We start from the raw sequence: 21,392 nt of genomic DNA, 5'->3' as shown, positions 1-21,392 counted from the left end.
CGGCGACCTAGTCGGCGGGGAAAGCGGGCCGACACCGAGGTCTACTGTATGCGGGGTGGACCGGCGGATGGTCTGAAGAAGTCCAAATCAAACGAATTAACAATAGCATGGAAATGAAGTCAAATGAAGTCCTCCAAGTGGGCGCGAAATAGCATGCAGAAGTGAATCTCCTGGCGGGGTGGATGGGACTTGCTGATTCTCGACTGCTGACCGCTGACGGCTGACCCGCTAACCATCAGTCCTCGCTGATACCTGATCGCGTTGGACTGATCACTACTCGTACATCTACGTCCTGACGTCTACTACACTATGCTAGATAGGTCTATATCCGTTTCCCCGACACACCTCGTACAACAGCTGCAGTCTCGCCTCTCGCGCCCATATCCTCTTCCCTCTCTCTGCGCACGTAGCAGACTCGCACTCACCGACCGAGCCGCGGCCACCAGCGCCGACGCGTTCCTCTACCTGATACCTCAGGGCGGGGTATACCCACTCACCAAGGCAGCTCGAGCGGGGTCGTCTGCTCGGCGGCCTGTGGGCCCATCAGGGCCTTGGCGTTTCCTATCCCGCTAAGACGTGTCAGCTGGGGATCACGTCACTGTAGAGTATTGATGGAGCAGATGAGCAGCCCTGATGAGGCGGCAGGCATAGTGTAGTCTGGCATGGTAGAGGAGGGGTGAGGGATGAGAGTTGGGGGATGCTAGAGAGAAGACGTACCGCCCGCCCACTACTCCCAGTCAGCTCTTGATAATTATCATCTCGGAGCGCGAGGCGGGAGGAAGATGGATGGAAGTGGGTATCAGGAAGCGGACGAGGACGTACTAGGTGCCCACAGCTTCCCAGACATCTCCATCGTGACGGTCTCTGCAAACTCGGCGAGGTATTTTGCGGCTTCTTCGGGCGTTACAGCTGGGCACGTCAGCTTGGGCTCTTCTATAATGCCGAGCGATGTGGGTGGGGGAGGAGCCGGACTGGGGACTGGGGATAATGGGGATGACATGGGATGGCGAGCGGGAACAGTACACGACAGGAGAGGAGAGGAGGGATAAATCTGAGGCATGACGGAGAGGAGAGGATAGGACATACCCCCCATTTCCTCATAGTGCTGCTCGAACCCCGCGGCCTTGGTCATCTCTAAACCAGGTCAGCGGTGATCCTCCGGCATAGACATAAGGGCTCGGAAGAGAGCTAGCTCACCAGTCTTGAGGAACCCAGGCTGGCTGATCAGCTCTTTCCCTTGCGCTTTACCTCCCATCTTCCATCAGCTATCTCCCACCCCTCACCTTCCGCCTCCCAACTCCCACCACCCACCTTGCTCCCTTTGCGGAATCACCCCCCATACCCGATACTGGACCGAAGCAAACCGCAAAACGCAAAACGCAAACACGCACATGAATCATAACCACCCCCACCCCCTTCTCCTTCAAATCATAACTCAAAAGCCGGCCCGCCATATTCCCCGCGGCTTTACTCCCATGGTGCCCATAGTTCCCACCTCCTTCTTTGGGCGTCCGGAGAGAGAGGGAGCCCGCTTCGGAGGTGAGGAGGAGGATCTTGGCGCGGGGTGCGAGGAGGTCGTGCGTGGCTCTGATCGAAGGTCAGTTCATAGTTGATCGATGAAAAGCCTTACGGTCGGTCGAGCGAGGCGAGCGAGCGAGCGAGAGTTTCAAGGCACGAGAGCCAAGAGGCGAGGTTGAAGGAGGAGGGGAGGAGGGAATGAGAGGGTATAAGAAGGGTCAGACGCACAGCGCTTGAACAATCATCACCGGCGCAATCGCACAGATCTTGTACATGTCCACTTGATCCCCCCAGCTCGCCTCGCCAAATGTCTGCTGGTCAGCGTCCGACGTCCGTGACTCGGACCCGTTCACTTCCTTTGATCATCGATCGTCACCGGATCAATTAGATCAGAGGACTCACCTCAGTCTTCAACAGGCCCGCTACGATATACACCACATCCACCTTCTTTCCCTCAAGCCCCCGGACAAGGTCCTCGCTGACGGTCTCTTGGCTGAGATCGATCCCGCCTATGACATGCACGCCTTCTGGTAGTCCCTTGGTAGACGTGGGATCGCCGCGGATGGTAGCGTAGACGTCTGGGGGAGAAGAAGAAGGGGAGAGGGAGGAGGTGTAGTGCTTTGTCAAGGCTAAGCCCAAGCCGCGGGACGCGCCAATGATGAGGACGGAGGAGGGCGGCATCGTGATATCGTCGCTGGGCTATAAGATTTGTGTGATCGGGCCGAGGGTCCTCGACTTCTGGAGGGGTACAGTGGTCCAAGTCTACTTGTGGTTGTTGTAGAGGACTAAGCAAGTATGGGAAGGATAAGATGAAGTTGGGTGTGCACAAAGGAGAGAGGTAAAGCTCGAGCCTCAAAGGTCGCTTGGAGCCCGGCATCGGTTCCCCACTTTTCCCCCACCCAACTCCGAGCTCTGAGTGTGGCACTCTAGAAGTGGCGCTCTTCGATCTTCTCGGCAAAGCGGCCGGATGTCTCAGTGCCCGCTCCCAGCTCACAGGCTCGCTCTGCAAGTCACTCCCATGGCTCAGCCTGCATGGAGATCGGTCTACACGAAGCTCTATCGTATCATACTATCTACGTCAACTCTTGAGTACGTACAGTCCCCTTGCCCCTTGCCGAACTATGCACTACAAGTACATGTCAAGAACTATACATTGCTGAGCATCTAGACTGCACAAGATCTAATTCTCCGACCGATAAAACGTCCAAGCAAATGCCTCTCCCACCTCCTTCACCTCTCAACATCACGCCCCTTCCGCGCATTCCCAATCCCGTCCGACATATATCCCGCCCTCCTAACCCCCCTCCACCGTACCCGTCCTCTCCCCTCCTCCATACTTCGCCTCGGTAGAAAATCAACTCAACTAGAGTCCGAGCTCCCCTCAGACGAGCTCCCCTCCCCACCCCTCCGCCGTCCAAACACCCCCTGCGCAGTCAGTGTCGCCGTGAGCGCCGTGTCGGCTGCTGATCCGGGATAGTCTTCTTCCCGACTGATCATGTCAGCTCATCCCTCGCTCTCAGAATTCGGCACACCCCAACTCTTGGCAGAGATCAGATTAGACAAATCTGGAGAGGACGGAGCGAAACGGAACGAAACGTACAAGATCGTAAATGGCCTCGTCGTCGCTCCTATCGAGATCGGTGTGATTCCCGTAGATGTCCCGCTTGGTCCAGGTCTACTTGTAGTCAGCTATTGCTACTTCTCCTGGTCGAGTAGAGTCGACTAGCTCACCCGAGCACATCAATCAGTTTAGTTTCCAGCCTGAACACGCCTGTAGGTCTCACTCTCTACGCGGATCAGCTTACACCCCTTCCCCTTTTCGCCATTCTCCGGCACAGATCCGGTGCAAGGTGGCAAATCGGCCTTGGGGAAAGACGTACCACGTCCCGAAAAGCAAAGAACCATCCTTCTGTGGCCGTTCCGGTCCCTCCTGGACCCAGAGTAGCGCGCTTCGCAATCCCAAATGTCGACCCAACGAGGGCGTACAGATTCTGTTGGTTGTGATCCGAAGAGGAAGAGGCGGAGCCCGTGGTCGTCGTTGAGCGTTGAGAGCTATTGGGGGAGCTGGTGGGGCTGGAGATGGGGTCCGAGCCCGCACGGGAAGATTCAGAGTCTAGGATATCAGTATAGGTCCTTGTGCACGTGATGCCTGGGCGTGTTGACGATCCTGACAGTAAGAACCCAAGGGATAAGAGCGGGCCGGATAGGGGGGAAAGAGCTGGGCGTGGTGGCAATTAATGAGGAAACAATAGCAAAGACGGAGTATGGAGTACGGCAGGAGCTGAGACGTTTGGAGATGAACAATGAGAAAGAGGAGCAGAAAAGAGGAGAAGCCAAAGTGAAGCGTCCGGGGGTCCTCAGAAAGTAAGAAAGAAAGCAGCTCGACCAGACCGAAGTCAGTAGACTCCTGGCTTACCGCTCGTAAAGTACCGAACCAAATCCACCTTGTCTCCGCTCTCATCCCCCGAGATCAAACCCAGATGTAGCGTCATGTGCGCGAGTCGATGCTCCACCAGTGGAAGACTACATAGTCAGCCTTTCGTCGCCGCAAGCGTAAAGTACAGCAGGACACATACTCATCAGGTACGACTTGACCTCCGCGGCGGAATCGGACACGGACGACTAGTGGCGGGTCCAAGCTTGGCATGTTCTGCTCATCAGCCACTTCCTGTATCGGGGTCTCCCCAGGAAAGAGGGATGGAGAGATGATAGCTCACCTCGCTGATGTCCCTATTCCCGAGACTGACGCCCATACTCGGTTCTTGTAGGATCTGCAGCTCGACCGTCCTACTCCATCAGCTCAAGCCTTTCATCAGAGCTCAAGAAGAGACATACCAGTCCCACCCTTCTTCCCTCTGCATAGCCGGCCAACCGCCCCTCGGCGCGGTCCTCATCCTCAACATCAACATCCCCTCTATAGGCGGTGGATTGACCCCGATCGTCCCCGCCACTCCTCCTTCTCCGTCTTCCGCAGCTGTAATCACGCCCACTCCAACTCCATCTATGACCGTCACAGGCCGGGGGATGTCCTCGGCCCTCGCCCGTACATAGTCCGGCTGGAATCCTCTTGTGCGGCTCGTAGTATGGTCCGCCGGGGGTGGGGCGGCCGGCTGACCCTGCGCGCGGTAGATGGGCCTGCCTCCTGCCGATACGGCTGGGGGAACAGCTTGGGAATGGACCGATAAGATGGGCGTCGGGGGTACGGCCTGGACGAGCGTCGAGGGGGAGAGGGAGGGCGGGAGGGGTGGAGGCGGGTGAAGGAGGTGTCGAGGGAAGGTGTGTCTCCTTGTGTGACCATTTGAGTCTCTCCGCTCGATGCCTGGTGTGGATTGGGAGGGTACGAGTCCGACCGGAAGCGATACATGTGCGGACGGCAAAGCCAGGATGTAAGGATAGTCGACCAGAGCTGATGAGGATGAGGTGGCAAAGCCCACCCCGAATCCGAAAGGAGAGGGTGAGTGGCCTTGCGCTAGTGGAGGATACTCAGCCTCGGTTGCATCTTCTTGCCAGTACGGGTGGGCCGACCGTACCGCCAGCGGAGATGGGATGTACCCTCCGCGACCGCGCTCAGAGGAGACGGTGGACCGACGACCGAGAGAAGGAGGAGCGCCAGCGCCAGAAGGGGCAGTGATGGGTCGTCGGTCTGAGGAGGGAAAGGGAGGGACGGGCGGGCGGGACGAGCCTGACGGCGATGATGGGTAGGTCGATGCGGCGGGTGTGGCAGTGCCACTACCGAGGTGTGAGGATGATGCTGCGGCGCCGCGAGAGGCAGATGCAGGAGGAGAGGGGTCCGCACCGCGCCGAGGTGGATTGTACCGTGAGGGATCCATGGATCAGCCGGGTACCGTGCTTGGGAAGAGGAGAGGACGAGGCGACCCGTGTGAGAATGTGATGGCGAGTGTGGCAGCGTCTGAGGGCGGTGGCGATCAGATCCACCCCTCGACCTTATATGCCGTGTGATGGCCAGGTGAGGTGGAGGGCGCAGATGAGTCAGGTTGACCGTGTACGTGTGGACGAAGAAGGAGGAAGGGACGAGGACGACATGACGATGTTGGCTGTGTCTGACTGGACTGGATAGAAAATTTCGGCTGGGTCGGAGAAGGCGGACGAGCGTGCCGGTGCGATAGCTTAGCGGAAAGGCCTAAAGGATGGGGTATATACGTAGAGTGGGGGACAATAAGCGCTGATCGATCGGACCTGCAGGTACGCCGTGATGCGCGATGCGTGATGTGTGATGACCGAGAGTGCTACCAAGTGAGCAACACGCTGCGGCTGCGGTAGGTGATGCGACAGATGTAGGCTCTATAGCATAGCCATAAAAGTCGCCGCTGCGGGGTCTGGAATCTGGTTCTGTCTGGGCCTGTCTGGGCCCTTTCGGAGTTTCTTTCGGGTCTGGGCAAGGAGAAATTTGGGGGGCGTTTTACAGTTTCGGGCTGGGGCCAGCAGGTGATGGAGGATGATCTGGTGGCGTTATCAGGCTTTGCCCGCGGTGTGTACGGCTGAGCTTGAGCTATACCTACCTCTTCACACTCCTTGACGCTGCTCTGCTCGATACGTCGTCTCCTTGTCGATCCCAGCCCTCCTTTGGACCTCGCCCTCACCTGTTCGCTCTTGCTTGGCTACATCGGTTCCGGCGGTAAAAGCGACCAGGCACCGCTCACCTTGCCTGACCAAACAATCTCCCTTTTGGGCAAGTAAAGGGCGATCGATCATCAGGAATCAGGTACAGAGCCACACAAGTAAGCACACAAGTAAGCACAAACCTAAAGGAGATCTCAATTTCTCTTCCCCGAGATACACGGAACCGATCACCACTCGGTTCGCTTCCCCCGTTTCAGATAGGCTTAAGCTGACGCTTATGGTATGTTTGTTTCAGAATTTCGAGTGGCGGCGACGTTTCGGCCGATCTCGGCAGAGCAGGCAGGACTACATACCGTAGCCCTTCCATGCGCGAAATGGATTGGTCGGACAGCGTTGGTGCAGACAACGCATGTATCTGACAAGACTGTACTGACTCTTCTTCTTTGCGCACAAGCACACCTCTACTTGCTCTCCTTTTGCAACTCCTCATCCGTCCCCTGGCCCATGTTCACCACACACCGAATACAGTCGCCCGCCTTCATATCCTCGAACCCCTTGTTGATGTTCTCGAGGGATTGCTGGTGGGTGACAAACTCGTCCACCCAGAGGGTGCCCTTCATGTAGTCTGGGGATCAGCTTGAGCCAAGAGAGCGGATGTGATTAAGCTGGGAGGGGAAGAGCGGGGGACAGATTAAGCAGTGATAAAGCGCCTGGGCCCAGGTAGGCCGCAAAGCTCAGTCAGGGCGTATAAGAGAAGAAACGCTGAAAGGCAAGGAAGAGCAAGGAAGTAATTGAGCGGAAGGCAAACTCACCATCCACGATCCCCGGCAACTCCGTGCGGCCCTTCACGCCCCCAAATGCACTCCCCTTCCAAGTCCGGCCAGTGACGAGCTGGAACCTATCTGATCAGCTTTGATCCTTGCCTTGATAGACACCACGAAGCTGAACTGAACGTACGGCCTCGTAGAGATCTCAGCGCCAGCCGGGGCCACACCGATGACATTGCACACTCCCCAGCCCTTGTGGCAGCATTCGAGGGCTTGGCGCATGACGTCGACCTGACAGTCAGCTCGGTATCTCGCAGCTCGCCTGTACACGGACAACGTAGCTCACATTTCCAGTAGCGTCAAACGTAAAGTCCAATCCACCGTCCGTAATCTCCGTCAAGTACTCGACGATGCCCTTGCCTTCGGGCAGGTCTTTGGGGTTGACAAACTCAGCTAGACTTGTCAGCTTCCCTCTTGCCTTTTAGAAGCGAACCGGGCAACTTACTCGCACCGAACTTCTTGGCCCATTCCTCCTTCTTGGGGTTGGTATCTACCGCGATGACCCGCTTGCACTTCTTGCTCCGTGCGCCCTGGATGATGGAGAGTCCGACACAGCCGATACCGAAGACGGCGACATTGGAGTCCTCTGAGGGGTCAGCTCTGTATCTCGCAATCGGAGAGGCGAGTTTCAGCGGACAAGAGGGGAGTGATCAACAGCGAATGTAAGTGGACGGGGGTCTCGGCGATGGTGGGGATGGAGGAGAAGAGGGAAAGGGAAAGTTGCCATAAGGAATGTGAGACCGACTGGAGAGAGAGGCAAGAAGAGGAGGAGAGGATATCAGACAGCCAAGAGCAGAGAGGAATGGAACGAACCGATTCCAGGCGTCTTTGTAAGCGACCCATACCCCGTCGTGATCCCACACCCTAATAAACACGCCTTCTCCAGCGGAGCCTTCTCGTTGACAGCGACGACCGAGAACTTTGAGACGACAGTGTACTGCGAGAAGGTCGATGTGCCCATCTAGCGTGTCAGCTGTTCTCCTGGTCGCCTGAGAAGGGGAAGTCCACAGCAGACGTACAAAGTGGAGAATGTCTTTGCCTTTGCACTTGAACCGGGAGGTACCGTCCGGCATGACACCCTTACCTTGGGTACTCCTCACTATCTTATCAGCTCACTGCCCCTGCTGTGGGAACCGAATCAAGCTCACCTGCGCCACAGAGATTGGTCTTTCCAGACTTGCAGAACTTGCACTCCCTGCATTCTGCGATATCAGCTGAGTCCATTTCGGAGGAGAACAGGAGCTAGCTCACCGGCAGTATAGAGCGGCACAACATGGTCTCCGACCTTGACGTTGTCTACGCCCTTCCCGACGGACTCGACGAGACCACCGCCCTCGTGGCCCAGAATGACGGGGAAGGCGCCTTCGGGGTCGTTTCCGGACAAGGTGTATGCGTCGCTAAGGGGTCAGCTTGGGCTCTTCACCGCCTCTTCACGCAGAGACATAGTGGAAATATGAGCAGCTCACGTGTGGCAGATACCGGTACTACATAGTCAGCTTGTGCTCTCATGGCGTTGGTCCGAGGAGGCCAACTCACTACAGCACCTTGATCCGCACTTCACCCTCCTTGGGCGGAGCAACCTCAACCTCTTCGATCGAGAGAGGCTTACCTATGAGGTCAGCTTGGAGATCCGCTTCTCAGGACCAGACGAGCTGGACATACCTGCCTCCCACGCAATCGCGGCCTTGCAGGTGATAGTCTACATCAGTCAGCTTTTTCAGCTCGAAGTAACTAAAAATCCTTCCTCCTGGCGTAGCTCACTTTTCCTTCGGTAGACATTGTGCTCGCCTGTGTTTGGATGAGTAGTAAGTATCGATGAAGTATGTAAGGAGGGGAAGGAGATAGAAGGAGAGGAAGCGAAGAAGGAGTGGATGGATTGGGTCCGAGCGCCGAACCGGCACCAGGCCCAGAATTCCTCACTCAACTGACGTCATCCTGCTGACTGTGCCTTGCGACCTCCACTTTTGACCTCCACCTAAAAGCACGTGGCCGAGTTTCGGCTTTATCGCTCGAGAGGTCTGCTTCTGCATCCTGCGCATCCTTAGCTACTGCATCGCGCTGAGAATAGCAGCATCCCCTCGTGTAGCTGCGTTGTGTCTATCATCTGACCACGTCGAGCCTGAGCGCTAATGATCGGCTTTGTCGGTCGACAGCAGACAAAGGAGCTCAGGAAGGTATGGCATATAAGGGCCCAATAGGAGAAAGCAACGCCCTCCCTTCTTGACTCTGACCGTCTGACATCCTCACTCAGAGCTCATTGTCACGTCGACACCCATACAGCATTGCAGACTCCTGTACCTTCCAAGCTCTCGCCAACCTCGTCACCGCACTTCCTCTTCCTGAACCGCGATGCCACCCCTCCCCGCCCCTCCCGGTCCTGTCCTGCGACACCTAACCTCCCTCCTCACATCCGGCAAATCCACATTCACCCCCTCCCGCCTCACCCACCTTATCCCAAAACCGCCCAAGCCCAACGCGGCGGGCACGACGGCCTCTCCCGGACAATTCGGGAATCTGTTCGTGACCGGCAAACACAAGCCGGACGTCATGGATCAGGATCTGAGCGAAGGGGAGGTCGGGAAGAAGTGCCTTGTAGCGCAGAACGGGGCTAACTTCCGGTACGTCTCTTCAAGTACAGACGTGGCCCCGGCTGACATCGTAGCGTGACGGATATAGCACCCCGAACCAAGGGCCACATGCACGCTACCAACTCGCTCGATTTCCTCATTGTCCATAAAGGGCAAGTGACGCTACAACTCGACAGCGGAGAGAAGCAGCTTGTCAAAGAGGGGGAGGTTATCGGTACGTCTGCTTCGGTGTTCCTGCTTCAAGGCAGAATCAGTGCTGATGGACTTAGTCCAGCGCGGCACGAATCACGCATGGGAGAATGAAACGGACGAATGGGTGCGGATGTACGTTGTCTTGCTGGAGGCTGACCGCCCGACTTGTCTGCCTACCCACTAGCTCTGGCGCGATGCCCACGGAAATATGTTCTTCATCTCGATACATACTACGCCTCACGCGAATCGCGCAACTACGTGTGAATCACCCATCTTACTCACCATGTCCAGACTCGTGCGGTATGCACTGATACGTCTCTTCGCGTCGGCCGATCGGTCCCCGGCCCGCTGATCATCTCACTTTCGCCGATGGTAGGAGTGATGTACCCTGTAGGAGGAAAGAGAGCCATATCGACTACCCCTTGAAAGACGGGAGGAAAGGCTCACGAAGCGAGCCCTTCCCTGCCTGCATATTCATGCATCACTCCTATCTTGAGACTCGTCAGGGGATTCTCAATCATCCAATTAGGTCATCAAAGGAGAGGACTCAGGATCTGCATGGTGACACATCAATGTACCTTTCTCCCAGCTGAACATGGAGGTTCCTGCCTCCAGCGTGGCTTGCACGCGATATGGAACAAGGGGCGAGGGGCCGATACTGTCAGGATAATGCAGATTGAGCGTTTCTATTATTCTCTTCCTTTCTCCTAACACACCCTTATCCCGTGGCAAGACCAAGCCGGACGTCGCCTCAAGCTATATAATAAGGAGTGCTTGACATCTCTGCTTGTCTCAAGCATTTGAATCAAGGTTCAGCTCACTACACTCTCCGAATCAATCGTACCTACGCCGCTCTCCCCGGGCCTAAAGTCACTGACAGAATGCTGGCACCCTTCCTATACTCGCTCGCTCTCATCAGCCCCATCCTCCCTGCAGCCTGTCTTGAGAAACACGCGAAGCCTCGGGGTCCACCCCAGATCAGCGTCCACTCTGTGAGAGAGAAACCGACCGGTTTATCTACCGCGTGGCTGTCCATCCAAGATGTGCCTGCCGACTCGCATCATCTTTTTTTCAATGAGAAGGGTCCTGGCAGCTTCCAGCTCATCGTCACGGATGCTAACGGCTATGGCGAGATCGCCACCGGCGGGTATTCCGGCCCCGACGAAAAGTGGAGGGATGGACGAGCAGAGTTTCAACTCCACTGTACAGTAAGCCAGAGGGAGGGGCAGAGAGTGTGGTACCGGTGGGTAGTATTTAAGATGTAGCCAACGATAGTCAGAGCTGATACCAGTAGTGCTATATGACGGGTGAACGAATGGACAAGGGCGTTGAATCTGTATGGGATCTTGCGGTGCGGAACGAAGGAGAGATGGCGGACTGTCAATTCACCATCAACGGAACTACGCTTGTCTGCGATCAGACTTCGCTTCAGGCGCCGCTCAAGCTCAGATGTGCTACAGCGTGATATATCAGATCGTGATCAAATGTTATACATAGATTGAATGTACTCCTAGCCAGGACCCAACACATACTACAATTACATGCAAGATCCCATCTCGGTCCAAATACGCTCGGTGACCGCGATCCCGCCCTACCATCAACGATACTTGTTCATCCACGGGGATACCAGAGAGACGCTCTCATCACCACCTTGAGTCCCGACCCTCTCCCTCCAATTCAGCAAGGTAGGCGCGAAAGGTTTCTTTTTGGCAGCGGTGTTGTGTAAGACCATACCGGCGAGAGGTCGATGTCCAACAGTTCCGTCGCCGACTCCCCGGTCCGTTTGCTTGATCAGATCCGTCAACCAATCGAGCTGTAGGCTGCGAAGACCGGTGCTTGTCGCTGCAGTGCTGGTGCAGCGCAAACCGCGAGCATCAAGCGTAAAATAAGCTGCCACCTTCTTCCGGAGATGGGTGTTGTGCCTCTTTGCCTGGGACGGTACGGGTAGTCCCGTTCGCTGCGATATCGGACGAGGTGGTCTGAGGGATCCAGTGCTGAGTGACGTTGCTGTGTGATCCCACACAATGAGCGGCTTCAAGGCCAAGCCACTATCCCTCGCAGCTGCCGGACTCATGAATGAGAACCTCCTCTTGTCGGTCGGACTCGTCTTGGGTACCTCATGTATCACATAACCAGCGTGTTTTGACGGCGACCTGCCGGAACCTGCGTCTCTTGTCAACTTGAGGTATTCGTCTAGGCGATTCAGGGGTATATGTGTAGCGACCGTGCTGGACGTGCGGAGTACACCTCGATCCTTGAGCGTTTTAAGCTTTTGCCCGCATTTGCTACTACGCTTCTGCGTGTAAGTGAGATTTTGACTCGGCACGACGATGTCCATACGGTCCGAGAGGGGTGATGATGCGGCAGAGGGCGGTTGCTGAGTGTCGCCTTCAACGTGGCTGAGACCTTGCTGGATACTGTCGCCATCATCACCGCCTTTGCCGAGGTGCCCACTCTCGTCAGACTCACTCCCAAGATCCCAATCAGGATCTTCAGAGTCAAAGTCATACTCGGAGTTAGAGTCAGGCCAGACACCCTCTTGAGATGTCGGGCAGTGGTAGGAGGTAGGGGCCGTTTCCAAGGTGCTGACTCGTTTGCCTTTGAGCTGCTTGGGCAGGTCAGCGAGCGTTCTTGATGCGCCATACACGTCGTCACTCACCTCATTGGAGAATGACCCAGAGGGGACAGCTGCCGGGGACAATGCCATCATCGTATCGTCAAGCATCCGTCTGGCCTGACGACTATTGGGTGACAAAGGTGAGGGCCATAATGGGGCTCTCATCCATGGTAGCGTCTCTCCCGCAGTGTGATCAGTGGCATCGAGAATCCATGGGTCAGTCTGCTTGTCGGCCACGAGGGCAGGAGGGTAGCCAGGGAAGACTGTGTAGCCCACTAGGTCCCGACTTGTACCACACCAGGCATGTGGCCCAGAAGACAGCTGTGCTGTAGCTGACGCAGTTAGAGGGTCAGTGTGAGGTCGATAGGCAGACATTCTTTTCTGGCAGCTTGGACTTGTGATGGTTATGGCAGAGGAAGGCGATACTGAGAATAGAGGTTAGACGTACGATGGTGAGATCAGGTCTGATCATTCTGGCAACGTCAGCCGATGCGTGACTTGGGCTCATGGCGCAAAAGAAGCATCAGCACATTCCAAAAGGAATCGACAACAAAGGATCGTCAAAGTTTTGACTTCTCGCCCGGGAGAGTCTGCTTCCCATGGGGAAAGTGCTAGAATATGTGAGGTGTTTGGGCCTCGGGAACGAGACAGCCTCGAATCTGTCCTTCCATGGTACAGAAGAGTATCCCAAGGTCTTTCCGGGCATGCGCGGTTTGTTCTCACTCTGTCAAGGGTCTGAGCCCAAGGAGGGCAAGGGGCAAGGGGAAAAGGCAGGCCAACTTCTGACTTGCTCCACATATCCGACACCCCTTGGACCGAAGGGTAACAACGGACTTGAGTAGAGGACGTAAGCGGTAAGTGTTCCCCGCGTGGCAGTCGCTTTCTCCTGGCCTGGCGCAGGGGGGAGATGTGGGCTGAGAACGAAAGGAGAGTGGATACATGGCTTTCCTTACAGTCGCCTCCTTTCAGCTTGTACCCCATTCAGGCTGACGAGCTTGCGCGTTGCAAACCCCCGAAGGCTATCAGACGGAAATCAGTACACCAGCTGAGCTGTTATTCATCGACAGTGACTGCGACCTGAAATAACCGCAGCAGACCTCCCCAAGCCCCTGTCAAGATGATGAGACCCACCCTCTACTCCGTCGCTGTCATCAGCGCCATCCTCCCTGTGCTTTGCATCAGCAAACCCGCGATCAGAATTCTGGCTAAGGGCCTGGGGGCAACGGGGTTCCTGTGGATACAAGATGCCGGGGGACAACCGTCAGCCTTGTACTTTGACGTGCTTGGTCCTGGCAACTTCCTGCTCACCAGCACAAATTCCGTGCCATACAAGATTCCTGCCAAGGACTGGAAGTCAGGGGAAGGTGAATTCGAATTCCACGAAATCTCGAGAGCGGGCTACAGTGGAGACGAGATCATTGTCAAGGTAAGTAGTCAGGGCCGAGCCCTCGGCATCCAGAGAAGGGGCGCTGACGACTGTAGTGCCATATGACAGGTGACAGGGTGGATAAGAGCGCTACTTCCGAGTGGAGTATCACCACGAGGCCCGATGTCTACGTCGGTGGCAAAGCCTGGGAGGCGATAGACTGCCCGGAGATCAATGGTATCACGCTCGTGTGTCCGGACAAGCCCGCGAGCTTCAAGTGTATTGTGCCGCGTTAGACAGGGGTATGTCACGTAGCTTAGCACATGTATTTGTATCCGCGAACATGTTGAGGAGGAGTCGCCGAAGTTGAGTAGGTATCCAGCCATCGACCATGTCGATCACATCACCACTTTGACTGGAGATCCATAGTCAGTGTGTCAGTGTATACTGGCATAGCTATCTGCCCAGTACCGGATCAATGATGCGATGACGACCTGTACAAGGCAGGCTGAGTCCGCTCGAGGCGTTGAGGCGTACAGTCAGTAGGTGAGTCTATGCCGCCCCTTCAATCTGCATAAACCTGGACGTACCATAGAGTACAACCTACACGCCACATGACGATCAGACCAGATCCAGCCACATCAGTAATACAATCCCGACACCTCCCCATCCCCATCCCCATCCCTATCCGGCGCCATCCCCAGACTATCCGCCGTACTAGCCCCATTCCGACTCCTCTCCAACCCAAACGCCCCGGAACCGCTCGCTGACCCCATCCCATCCAGCCCGAGCGAGTTGAGCTGCGCGAAAGCTCCATGCTCAGATGTGATATCCGGACCGCTGGACATGGAGGTGGTCCCGGGAAACTTTCTTGGCGGGGCCACGCTAGCCGTATCCAGCCCGGAAACGCCATGCGTGGACTCGATGAATTCGGGGAATGCCAGATGGCGTTGAGATGCGGATCCCGACAGACCCCGGCGCGTATCTCGGGACTTCTCAACTGCCTGATCAGCTGTAGATCACATACTGGCACTCCTTGCACAGAGCTTGACACTCACCATTAATGCCCGCCTCGACGGGTACAGCGATCCTCTGTATCATCTCCTTGGGCATCACCCAGCTCAACACCGCCCCGCCCACTATCCCTGTCATTATCCCCGTTACTCGCCGAGTGAGCCATCCGAGCCGCTTAGCAAATGGCACCACAGCCTCGATAAGATCTTGGACATCGACGGTATCGCGGACGTGCGTGACTTTGCCTATATGTATCAGCACTTTGCATTTTGGAGCCCTAGTGGAGCGAAGGAGCAGAAGAAAGGAATCACGTACCGACCTCATTGAACTGCACCATCGTAGTGACAGGCAACTCCCAAACCAACAACCCCCCAAACTCCCTTCCGACCGCCTCCGCCAATCTCGCCGAGAATGATCGGGGCGGAAGACGAGCGGTGAGCTGGCCTGCGAGATCCGCGAGCTGGTGCTCCGGCTGTGATTCGGAAGGTGTGGTGGAGTCGGATAGGGAGGATGAGCGGGAGAGGGAGCGAGAGGGGTGGATGTGCGGAAAGTGTCGGGTGGGGAGGAGCGAAGGGAGGAAGGTGAGTGTGATTACGCTGTGGGTTAGCTTGGTCATCAGGCGCCGCGCTGAGGGAGAGCCGTATCGCCAGGTATACAGTAGTCGGAGTATGAGTGGTGAAAAAACAGCGGATGGAGGGACGGGACGTACTGCTCAATCATCCCCAGGTGATGACCATCATAACACTCCATTCCCCCAATTTCCAAGCACTCCGCCCCTACTTCCCACAACTTCCACTTATCCTTTCCTTTCCGCGCTCCCCCTCCGCTCACTTCCTCAGCTTTGAAGTTTCCAAGCTCCATCTTTTCCGGCTTGCTAGCCTTTCCTTTCCCTTTGCTGTTTCCTTTCTTCTCGCTAGCCGAAATATCCCGGCCCTTCCCCTTCAGATCCAGATCCCTATATCCCGCGCCCACGCCCGAGCCTGACTCCTCATCCCCGCCTTTCCGCCCAGAAACGCCGAAAGGCGAGGTGATAGCTAGCACGCTCTGTACTCCCCTGTGCAGGGCAAGCTTGGTATACCGGAGAACGTTTGACGGCGTGGGCGCAGGAATAGAGCCGGACGAGATGAGGTGAAGCAGCAACAAGTGGGTGAGGAGGGAAGAGCGTGATGGGATCCGAAGGACGGGGTCATCATATACTATACCTATCAGCTCCAGCTCGATACACAATCTCACTCGAGTCAAATAGCAGACGCCAGGGATAGGAGGGTATTTGCGAGCGGGGTGGGAAATAAGACTCACTGCAATCGGCCTCAAACCATCTCCCTAGCACGCGCTCTACCTCCTTGATATCCCCCGCCCAATCCCCATCCCCTGCCCATCCCTCTGCGCCTGGACGAGACGCACCCCGCTGATCCTCCCTCCCCCGATATAAGACCCGATGGATATCCACCAGCGCGTCCATAATTTCCATTTCCGCCCCCTCCGCCCTCTCCGTGCTTCGCGTCATAGCCCATTCTAGCCCCGCACCCGCTCGAGGGGACTGAGCGAGGGGCGTGAATGCCGAGTCGAGCATGTCGAGTGTGGGTGCTGAGCTGGTATAGTGGATGCCCGAAGATAAGGGATCACCATTGTCCCCCGTGGCTAGACCGGCATCTCCGCCCCCTCCTTCCATTGCGCCCGGGTTCAGACCTGACCCCTCCGCCAGTGGTGGTACGCGATACCTCTCCAACGCGCTAGTCAGCGCCGCGAGGGACTGACCCCCCCGTCTCCCCCTGATCCTCCCTTGAGACCCATTCCCGAGACTCGAGCTCGAGCCCCGATAGTGAGACCCCGAAGCCGATGCCGACGCCGACGCCGACGCTGAGGCAGTGGAGCTGTGGACAGCGTGGACGCTTTCGTCGAGGGCGAAGCTGGACCGCGAGGAGGAAAGGTTGGGCGAGACGAGGGAGGAGGAGGTTGGGATATAGAAACGGCCTTGGGGTCGTGAGGTGAGCTGCCCAGGGCCAGTGGCGGCCGAGGAGGAAGGGAGGGACATGTTTGTCGTTAAGATATGGGAGGTTGAGCGAGCTGTGGGACCGTATGTAGCTCTGCAGGTCCGATGAGTGGGAGATGAGAGGTGGATGTGAGTACTTTGATGGTAATCGCAAACGCCCAGTCGATATAGCTCCGGACGGAGCTTGATGGGTATATAAACAAAGCGCAATGGCTATACACCGGTGTCAGGTGTCATCCCGAGACGCCAGGGGCCAGGGGAGGAGGCCGTATCATCGGCCGTAGCGGCTATTGATTGCAGGTTAGGACCGCCGCCGCTTTGCAAGTGGGGCGTGGCGAGTGGCGAGGAAGCATCCGCCTCGGACGGGGTGTACACTAGTCCCGTGATTATGCACAGGCGGTAACATGAAGATAAGGTAAAGAGGTAATCAACAAATGTTCAGAGGAACCGCGGTGGATCAGGGCGGAGATGCGCGGTGTCGTTACTTCTGGGTGTGCCAGTACAGCTTGGAGCGCTTGGACGAGCCCCTGGGAAGAGAAGCTACTATTGAGGCCAAGATGGACCTGCGACGGCAGACCAGCTTCAATCTACTGCATACTCTACTTCTCTCTATTCCCCTGCCGTCCCTCCGCTAGAACAAGATCCAGAATGGGTACCCGCCATTCTTGATCCTGAAGATCCGCATGAGGATCCCAAAGACCACCACGAGGATGCCGAGCCAGAGGTACACGCCTACCCTCTGCTTCCCCGGCGACGTCTGCGCAGGGACCAGCACGCTCAGCGCAATGATCGACAGCGCGAGCAAACCATCTACCCATTAGCCCCCATCCTTGACTTTTACTTACATATCCCGCCAATGACCTGACTCTCCATACCGAGCTGATTCTGGAACCCGCCTGCGATCCAATTCATCTTCCCGCCGTCGCCCATCTGGACATATGGCGCATTCTTGATCTTGTTCCACATGTACCCGCTGGTAAATGTCAGGATGAGCACGAGGGAGCCTGTGCCCCACAGAATCCGGGATTGGATCAAGGGGAGGAGCTGGTCCCAGAGCGCATAGACGGCGATGGCGCCTACGGCGGCGGCGAGGGCGGTGAAGATGAGCGGGAGGGGGTTGAACGGGACGTGGATCTCGAAGTGGGGGAGATGGGATTTGAGGAAGGCGTGGAAGGCGGGTGCGGAGAGGCCACTAATGTCAGCGCTGGTGTGCATAAGACGTACGCTCGGTTCAGGTCGTGTGTGACGACGCCGAGCTTGTTGCTTTTGTTGGGACCGGAGAGGGCGGGGTGGAATTGTACCGTGGGCGCGGTGGTCAGGCCGAGCTTTTGAAAGACCGCTTGACCATCTGTAAAGTCGAGAGAGGCGAAAAAGTGGTGATCACGCTCGTGCACCGGTTGACGGCGCCATGAGTTGGAGAGGAGCTCAAAGGCGGGGCGGAAGTCGCTGCGAGTCAGCACGACTCTGGCAGATAATGGCAGAGGGGCTCTAGAGGACCTCGGTCAAATAGCTTAATTCTCCGCCCTTTCCCAAACCATCTGAAGAGCTCGAGCCGAGACTCACTGGCATGGCTGACACTTGAACTGACTCCCCATCGCCGTCAACTCGACGACGACGCTGTACTCCCTATCCGGGCCCGCGAGGATCGCCTCGTACGCCTCGGAGTCGAGCTTGATGACTCCATTTTTGGATTTCGCGGCTAGACCCGCCCAGTATGCTGCGTCCTGGGCGAGAGCCACCCCAGCGAGTAGGGCTAGTGATAAGAGGCGCATCGTGTATAGGTATAACAGCTGAAGCTAAGGTTAAGGTGGTGAGGTATGAGGAGTTGAGCAACGTGGAGTTTATCCGATCCCCCCTTTACTCGCCACCCAAACCCATGGCCACCCATCCAACACCCACTCTGTCTCTATTACCTATATACAATGTCATTAGCAGACGCACTATTAGCAGATCTAGATGGTCTGTCGGATGGAGAGGGCTCCCGCTCGCCCTCCCCACAGCCCCAGGCGGGCTCGAGCAAAGGCGCCATGCTCCCGCCTCCACTTCCAACGGGGACCAAGCGCCCCGCCGCCGAGATGGAGGATGATGATGAGGATATGGAGGACGGTCCCGCGCCTGGATTCGTGCCAGAGGGAGGGGTTCGTCCGGCGGATGAGCTCGACGCGGACGAGGTGGCGCAGGTGGATTTGTCGGACGTGACGGATGTAGGCAAGGTGGCCAAGTTACACACGGGTCGGCGACTGAAGGAGGTTCTCGAGGTAAGCCCACACCCAGACATAGCTAACTCCAGGGCATCTCCCAATACACATCCTCTCCCTCCGACATGTCGCTCTCGTCTGGCCCTCTGGAAGAGAACCCGGAATACCACCTCGTCGTCTCGGCCAACAACATGTCGGTCGAGGTGGATAATGAAATCCTCCTCGTCCACAAATTCATTCGGGACCACTACGCCCCTCGTTTCCCGGAGCTCGAGCAGCTCATCTCTGATCCTTGGATCTACATCTCGGCCGTCCGCGCGATCGCCAATACCGACGATATCACCAAATGCCCCATGCCACCTACCCTCCCCGCGGCCACTATCCTCTCCATCAACCTCACCGCAACCGTCTCGCGCGGCCGGAAACTCACAGACGGGCAGTGGGTGACGGTCGAGCGCGCGCTGGTCGTAGCGGAGGATCTGCGCAAGGCGAGGGAGCAGATCTTTGCGTACGTCGAGTCGAGGATGGCTGCGGTCGCCCCAAACCTGTCGGCTTTGGTGGGTACCAATATCGCCGCCAAGCTACTCGGTCTCGCCGGCGGACTTCACGCCCTGTCGCGTCAACCCTCCTGCAATATCATGCTGTTTGGGGCGCTCAAGAAATCCCTCGCATCCTCCCACATGTCCGCGGCGAGCCAGCAGCGGCACACCGGCTTCATCTTTCAATCCAACCTCGTCCAGTCGGCTCAGCCGGAAGATCGTCGGAAAGCCCAGCGGGGCGTCTCGGCCAAGGTCGCATTGGCGGCTCGGATCGACGCGGGCAAGGGATCGCGGGACGGCGCGTACGGTCGTCAGCTCTCGGCGGAGCTCAACAAAAAAATTGCGCGCATGGCCGAACCCCCACCCAACAAAATCTCCAAAGCCCTTCCTATACCCCAAGAGACCAATCGCAAGAAGCGAGGCGGGAAGCGGGCGCGAAAGCAAAAGGAGGCGTATGCGCAGACCGAGTTGCGGAAATTGCAAAATAGGATCGAGTTTGGAAAGGCGGAGGACGAGACGGGGATGGATGATGAGACGGTCGGATTGGGCATGATTGGGAGTAGCTCAGGCAGGGTGAGAGGGGATCAGGTCGATGCGAGGTCCAAGGGTGGGTGATTGTTTCTACCGAGAGGGCTACGCTTACGTTCAGCCAAACTATCACGGGCCAACAAGATCCGGACGCAATTGCTGGGCAAGGCACTCTCGTCGAATGATGCCGCGTCGGGAACGTCTACATCGCTCTCCTTCACCCCCGTCCAAGGCATCGAGATCGTCACGCCGTCTCTGTCGGCGGCGCAGCGCGTGCAGGCGGCGAACGAGCGGTGGTTTGCCGGTGGAACGTTCACGCATGTCAAGAAGGGCGGTGGGCTGCCGGGGCAGGAGGGAAAGTAGGCAGTGTACCGTATGCAATTCTATGTCTCATCTGCACGGTCTACTTCTACACCTTCGGTCTTGACATCCGGCGCAACTGCCATTCTTCTCCTGACCTCCTTCTCTGTCTCTTCACTCAGCACCCCCCGTCTCGTTCCCGCCTCGACCGACGCATCGCCCAGGCGCCACATCCGCTGCTGCGCCAACCCCTGCTCAATCATCGCTTCCATCCCATCTACGGTACTCCACCCGAGCCCGCGCGCGATCTGCGTCAAAGGTGTCGGGCGGGGATAGTACGCCATATCGAGGAAGATGCGGGATGAGGAGGAGGGGAGCGTGAACAGGTGTGTGGCTGTAGCGTAGACTTGGCGCTCTGCGGGTGTTTGGGGTAGGATAGCTGGTTCTCAGCTAGACCGGCGACAGACTCACCTGGTATGGCCCCAACGACGATACTTGGTCCCTCCGCACACTGCCTATCGACATCTTGCGTATTCCGCAAATGTACCAAGTCCAGTTGCAGCGCTGTACCCGCAAACCACTCGATCGTACCCCTCACCTCCCCCTCATCCCTGTTCACAAGGTAGATCGGCCCCAGCCCCAGCCTATGCAGCGCAAGGATAGCAGACCGCGTCGTAGCTCCTCCGCCTATCACCGCCGCCGGGGATCTCTGAACTGATCTCGAACCCAGAGCAGCCTGGAGGGAGGCGAGTATACCGAGGTAGTCTGTATTTGTACCGACGAGCCTTGGACCGACCTTGACGATCGTATTGACCGCGCCGGTGAGTTTTGATTCGGCCATAATCTCGTCGAGGTGGGGTATGATTGCAGCTTTGAGGGGCATGGTCACGCTATATCAGCGCGGTCGTGGGAGAGACTCACGCGGACCCGCCGCACACATCGCTGCGGAGCCAGTGGAGGACCCGCTCGTTCAGCCGGCTCGTGCTCCACAGCTCGTATCTGCTCTCGGAGCCTTCGAGGTCAAAGCAGGCATTGTGGAGGGAGGGGGCGAGCGAGTGGGAGATGGGGTAGCCGATGAGTGAGTAGGAGGGCATGATGAGGTAGAGATGGGAAAAAGTCGGCGGACCAAAC

General features: G+C 57.1%; 11 protein-coding genes across 11 annotated transcripts; 4 read left to right on the top strand and 7 right to left on the bottom strand.

The window, feature by feature from the left end:
- Positions 1-493: 493 nt before the first annotated feature.
- On the bottom strand, positions 494-2,199 carry MKK02DRAFT_42150 (uncharacterized protein; the record flags this gene model as incomplete). Its single annotated transcript, XM_053091857.1, has 8 exons — positions 494-569; positions 718-727; positions 823-909; positions 1,087-1,134; positions 1,198-1,216; positions 1,392-1,587; positions 1,747-1,829; positions 1,921-2,199. The coding sequence occupies 8 exons, from the start codon at positions 2,197-2,199 to the stop codon at positions 494-496; spliced, it is 798 nt and encodes a 265-aa protein (XP_052947556.1).
- A 678-nt stretch (positions 2,200-2,877) lies between these two features.
- Positions 2,878-5,348, bottom strand: MKK02DRAFT_42149 (velvet factor-domain-containing protein; the record flags this gene model as incomplete). The annotated part of the gene is made up of 8 exons (XM_053091856.1): positions 2,878-3,007; positions 3,119-3,193; positions 3,250-3,305; positions 3,399-3,631; positions 3,935-4,041; positions 4,095-4,168; positions 4,236-4,305; positions 4,354-5,348. The coding sequence occupies 8 exons, from the start codon at positions 5,346-5,348 to the stop codon at positions 2,878-2,880; spliced, it is 1,740 nt and encodes a 579-aa protein (XP_052947555.1).
- Positions 5,349-6,560: 1,212 nt separating this feature from the next.
- Positions 6,561-8,705, bottom strand: MKK02DRAFT_31348 (GSNO reductase; the record flags this gene model as incomplete). Its single annotated transcript, XM_053088267.1, has 13 exons — positions 6,561-6,724; positions 6,912-6,997; positions 7,057-7,157; positions 7,213-7,319; positions 7,372-7,512; positions 7,740-7,887; positions 7,946-8,025; positions 8,075-8,128; positions 8,178-8,323; positions 8,393-8,410; positions 8,463-8,535; positions 8,589-8,625; positions 8,688-8,705. 13 exons carry the CDS (start codon positions 8,703-8,705, stop codon positions 6,561-6,563), a joined length of 1,173 nt encoding a protein of 390 aa, XP_052947554.1.
- A 570-nt stretch (positions 8,706-9,275) lies between these two features.
- On the top strand, positions 9,276-9,890 carry MKK02DRAFT_42147 (uncharacterized protein; the record flags this gene model as incomplete). The annotated part of the gene is made up of 3 exons (XM_053091855.1): positions 9,276-9,544; positions 9,589-9,728; positions 9,784-9,890. The coding sequence occupies 3 exons, from the start codon at positions 9,276-9,278 to the stop codon at positions 9,888-9,890; spliced, it is 516 nt and encodes a 171-aa protein (XP_052947553.1).
- Positions 9,891-10,587: 697 nt separating this feature from the next.
- Positions 10,588-11,171, top strand: MKK02DRAFT_31346 (uncharacterized protein; the record flags this gene model as incomplete). The annotated part of the gene is made up of 2 exons (XM_053088266.1): positions 10,588-10,914; positions 11,001-11,171. The coding sequence occupies 2 exons, from the start codon at positions 10,588-10,590 to the stop codon at positions 11,169-11,171; spliced, it is 498 nt and encodes a 165-aa protein (XP_052947552.1).
- A 132-nt stretch (positions 11,172-11,303) lies between these two features.
- Positions 11,304-12,831, bottom strand: MKK02DRAFT_31345 (uncharacterized protein; the record flags this gene model as incomplete). The annotated part of the gene is made up of 3 exons (XM_053088265.1): positions 11,304-12,311; positions 12,366-12,644; positions 12,772-12,831. The coding sequence occupies 3 exons, from the start codon at positions 12,829-12,831 to the stop codon at positions 11,304-11,306; spliced, it is 1,347 nt and encodes a 448-aa protein (XP_052947551.1).
- A 609-nt stretch (positions 12,832-13,440) lies between these two features.
- MKK02DRAFT_31344 (uncharacterized protein) lies at positions 13,441-14,235 on the top strand (the record flags this gene model as incomplete). The annotated part of the gene is made up of 3 exons (XM_053088264.1): positions 13,441-13,749; positions 13,806-13,937; positions 14,158-14,235. The coding sequence occupies 3 exons, from the start codon at positions 13,441-13,443 to the stop codon at positions 14,233-14,235; spliced, it is 519 nt and encodes a 172-aa protein (XP_052947550.1).
- A 339-nt stretch (positions 14,236-14,574) lies between these two features.
- On the bottom strand, positions 14,575-16,738 carry MKK02DRAFT_31343 (uncharacterized protein; the record flags this gene model as incomplete). The annotated part of the gene is made up of 5 exons (XM_053088263.1): positions 14,575-14,681; positions 14,748-14,948; positions 15,019-15,299; positions 15,413-15,899; positions 16,003-16,738. The coding sequence occupies 5 exons, from the start codon at positions 16,736-16,738 to the stop codon at positions 14,575-14,577; spliced, it is 1,812 nt and encodes a 603-aa protein (XP_052947549.1).
- A 589-nt stretch (positions 16,739-17,327) lies between these two features.
- On the bottom strand, positions 17,328-18,468 carry MKK02DRAFT_42143 (putative dolichyl-diphosphooligosaccharide-protein glycotransferase; the record flags this gene model as incomplete). The annotated part of the gene is made up of 4 exons (XM_053091854.1): positions 17,328-17,506; positions 17,542-17,888; positions 17,921-18,142; positions 18,260-18,468. 4 exons carry the CDS (start codon positions 18,466-18,468, stop codon positions 17,328-17,330), a joined length of 957 nt encoding a protein of 318 aa, XP_052947548.1.
- A 150-nt stretch (positions 18,469-18,618) lies between these two features.
- On the top strand, positions 18,619-20,324 carry MKK02DRAFT_23161 (uncharacterized protein; the record flags this gene model as incomplete). The annotated part of the gene is made up of 3 exons (XM_053086681.1): positions 18,619-18,954; positions 18,987-20,040; positions 20,083-20,324. 3 exons carry the CDS (start codon positions 18,619-18,621, stop codon positions 20,322-20,324), a joined length of 1,632 nt encoding a protein of 543 aa, XP_052947547.1.
- Positions 20,325-20,344: 20 nt separating this feature from the next.
- MKK02DRAFT_22713 (uncharacterized protein) lies at positions 20,345-21,355 on the bottom strand (the record flags this gene model as incomplete). Its single annotated transcript, XM_053086613.1, has 3 exons — positions 20,345-20,700; positions 20,733-21,151; positions 21,183-21,355. The coding sequence occupies 3 exons, from the start codon at positions 21,353-21,355 to the stop codon at positions 20,345-20,347; spliced, it is 948 nt and encodes a 315-aa protein (XP_052947546.1).
- Positions 21,356-21,392: the final 37 nt, after the last annotated feature.

Source organism: Dioszegia hungarica, assembly GCF_025882075.1.
Source record: "Dioszegia hungarica strain PDD-24b-2 chromosome Unknown MKK02contig_6, whole genome shotgun sequence".
Taxonomy (NCBI): domain Eukaryota; kingdom Fungi; phylum Basidiomycota; class Tremellomycetes; order Tremellales; family Bulleribasidiaceae; genus Dioszegia; species Dioszegia hungarica.
Note: the sequence above shows the minus strand (reverse complement) of the source record. Positions and strands in the feature narration are given on the sequence as shown.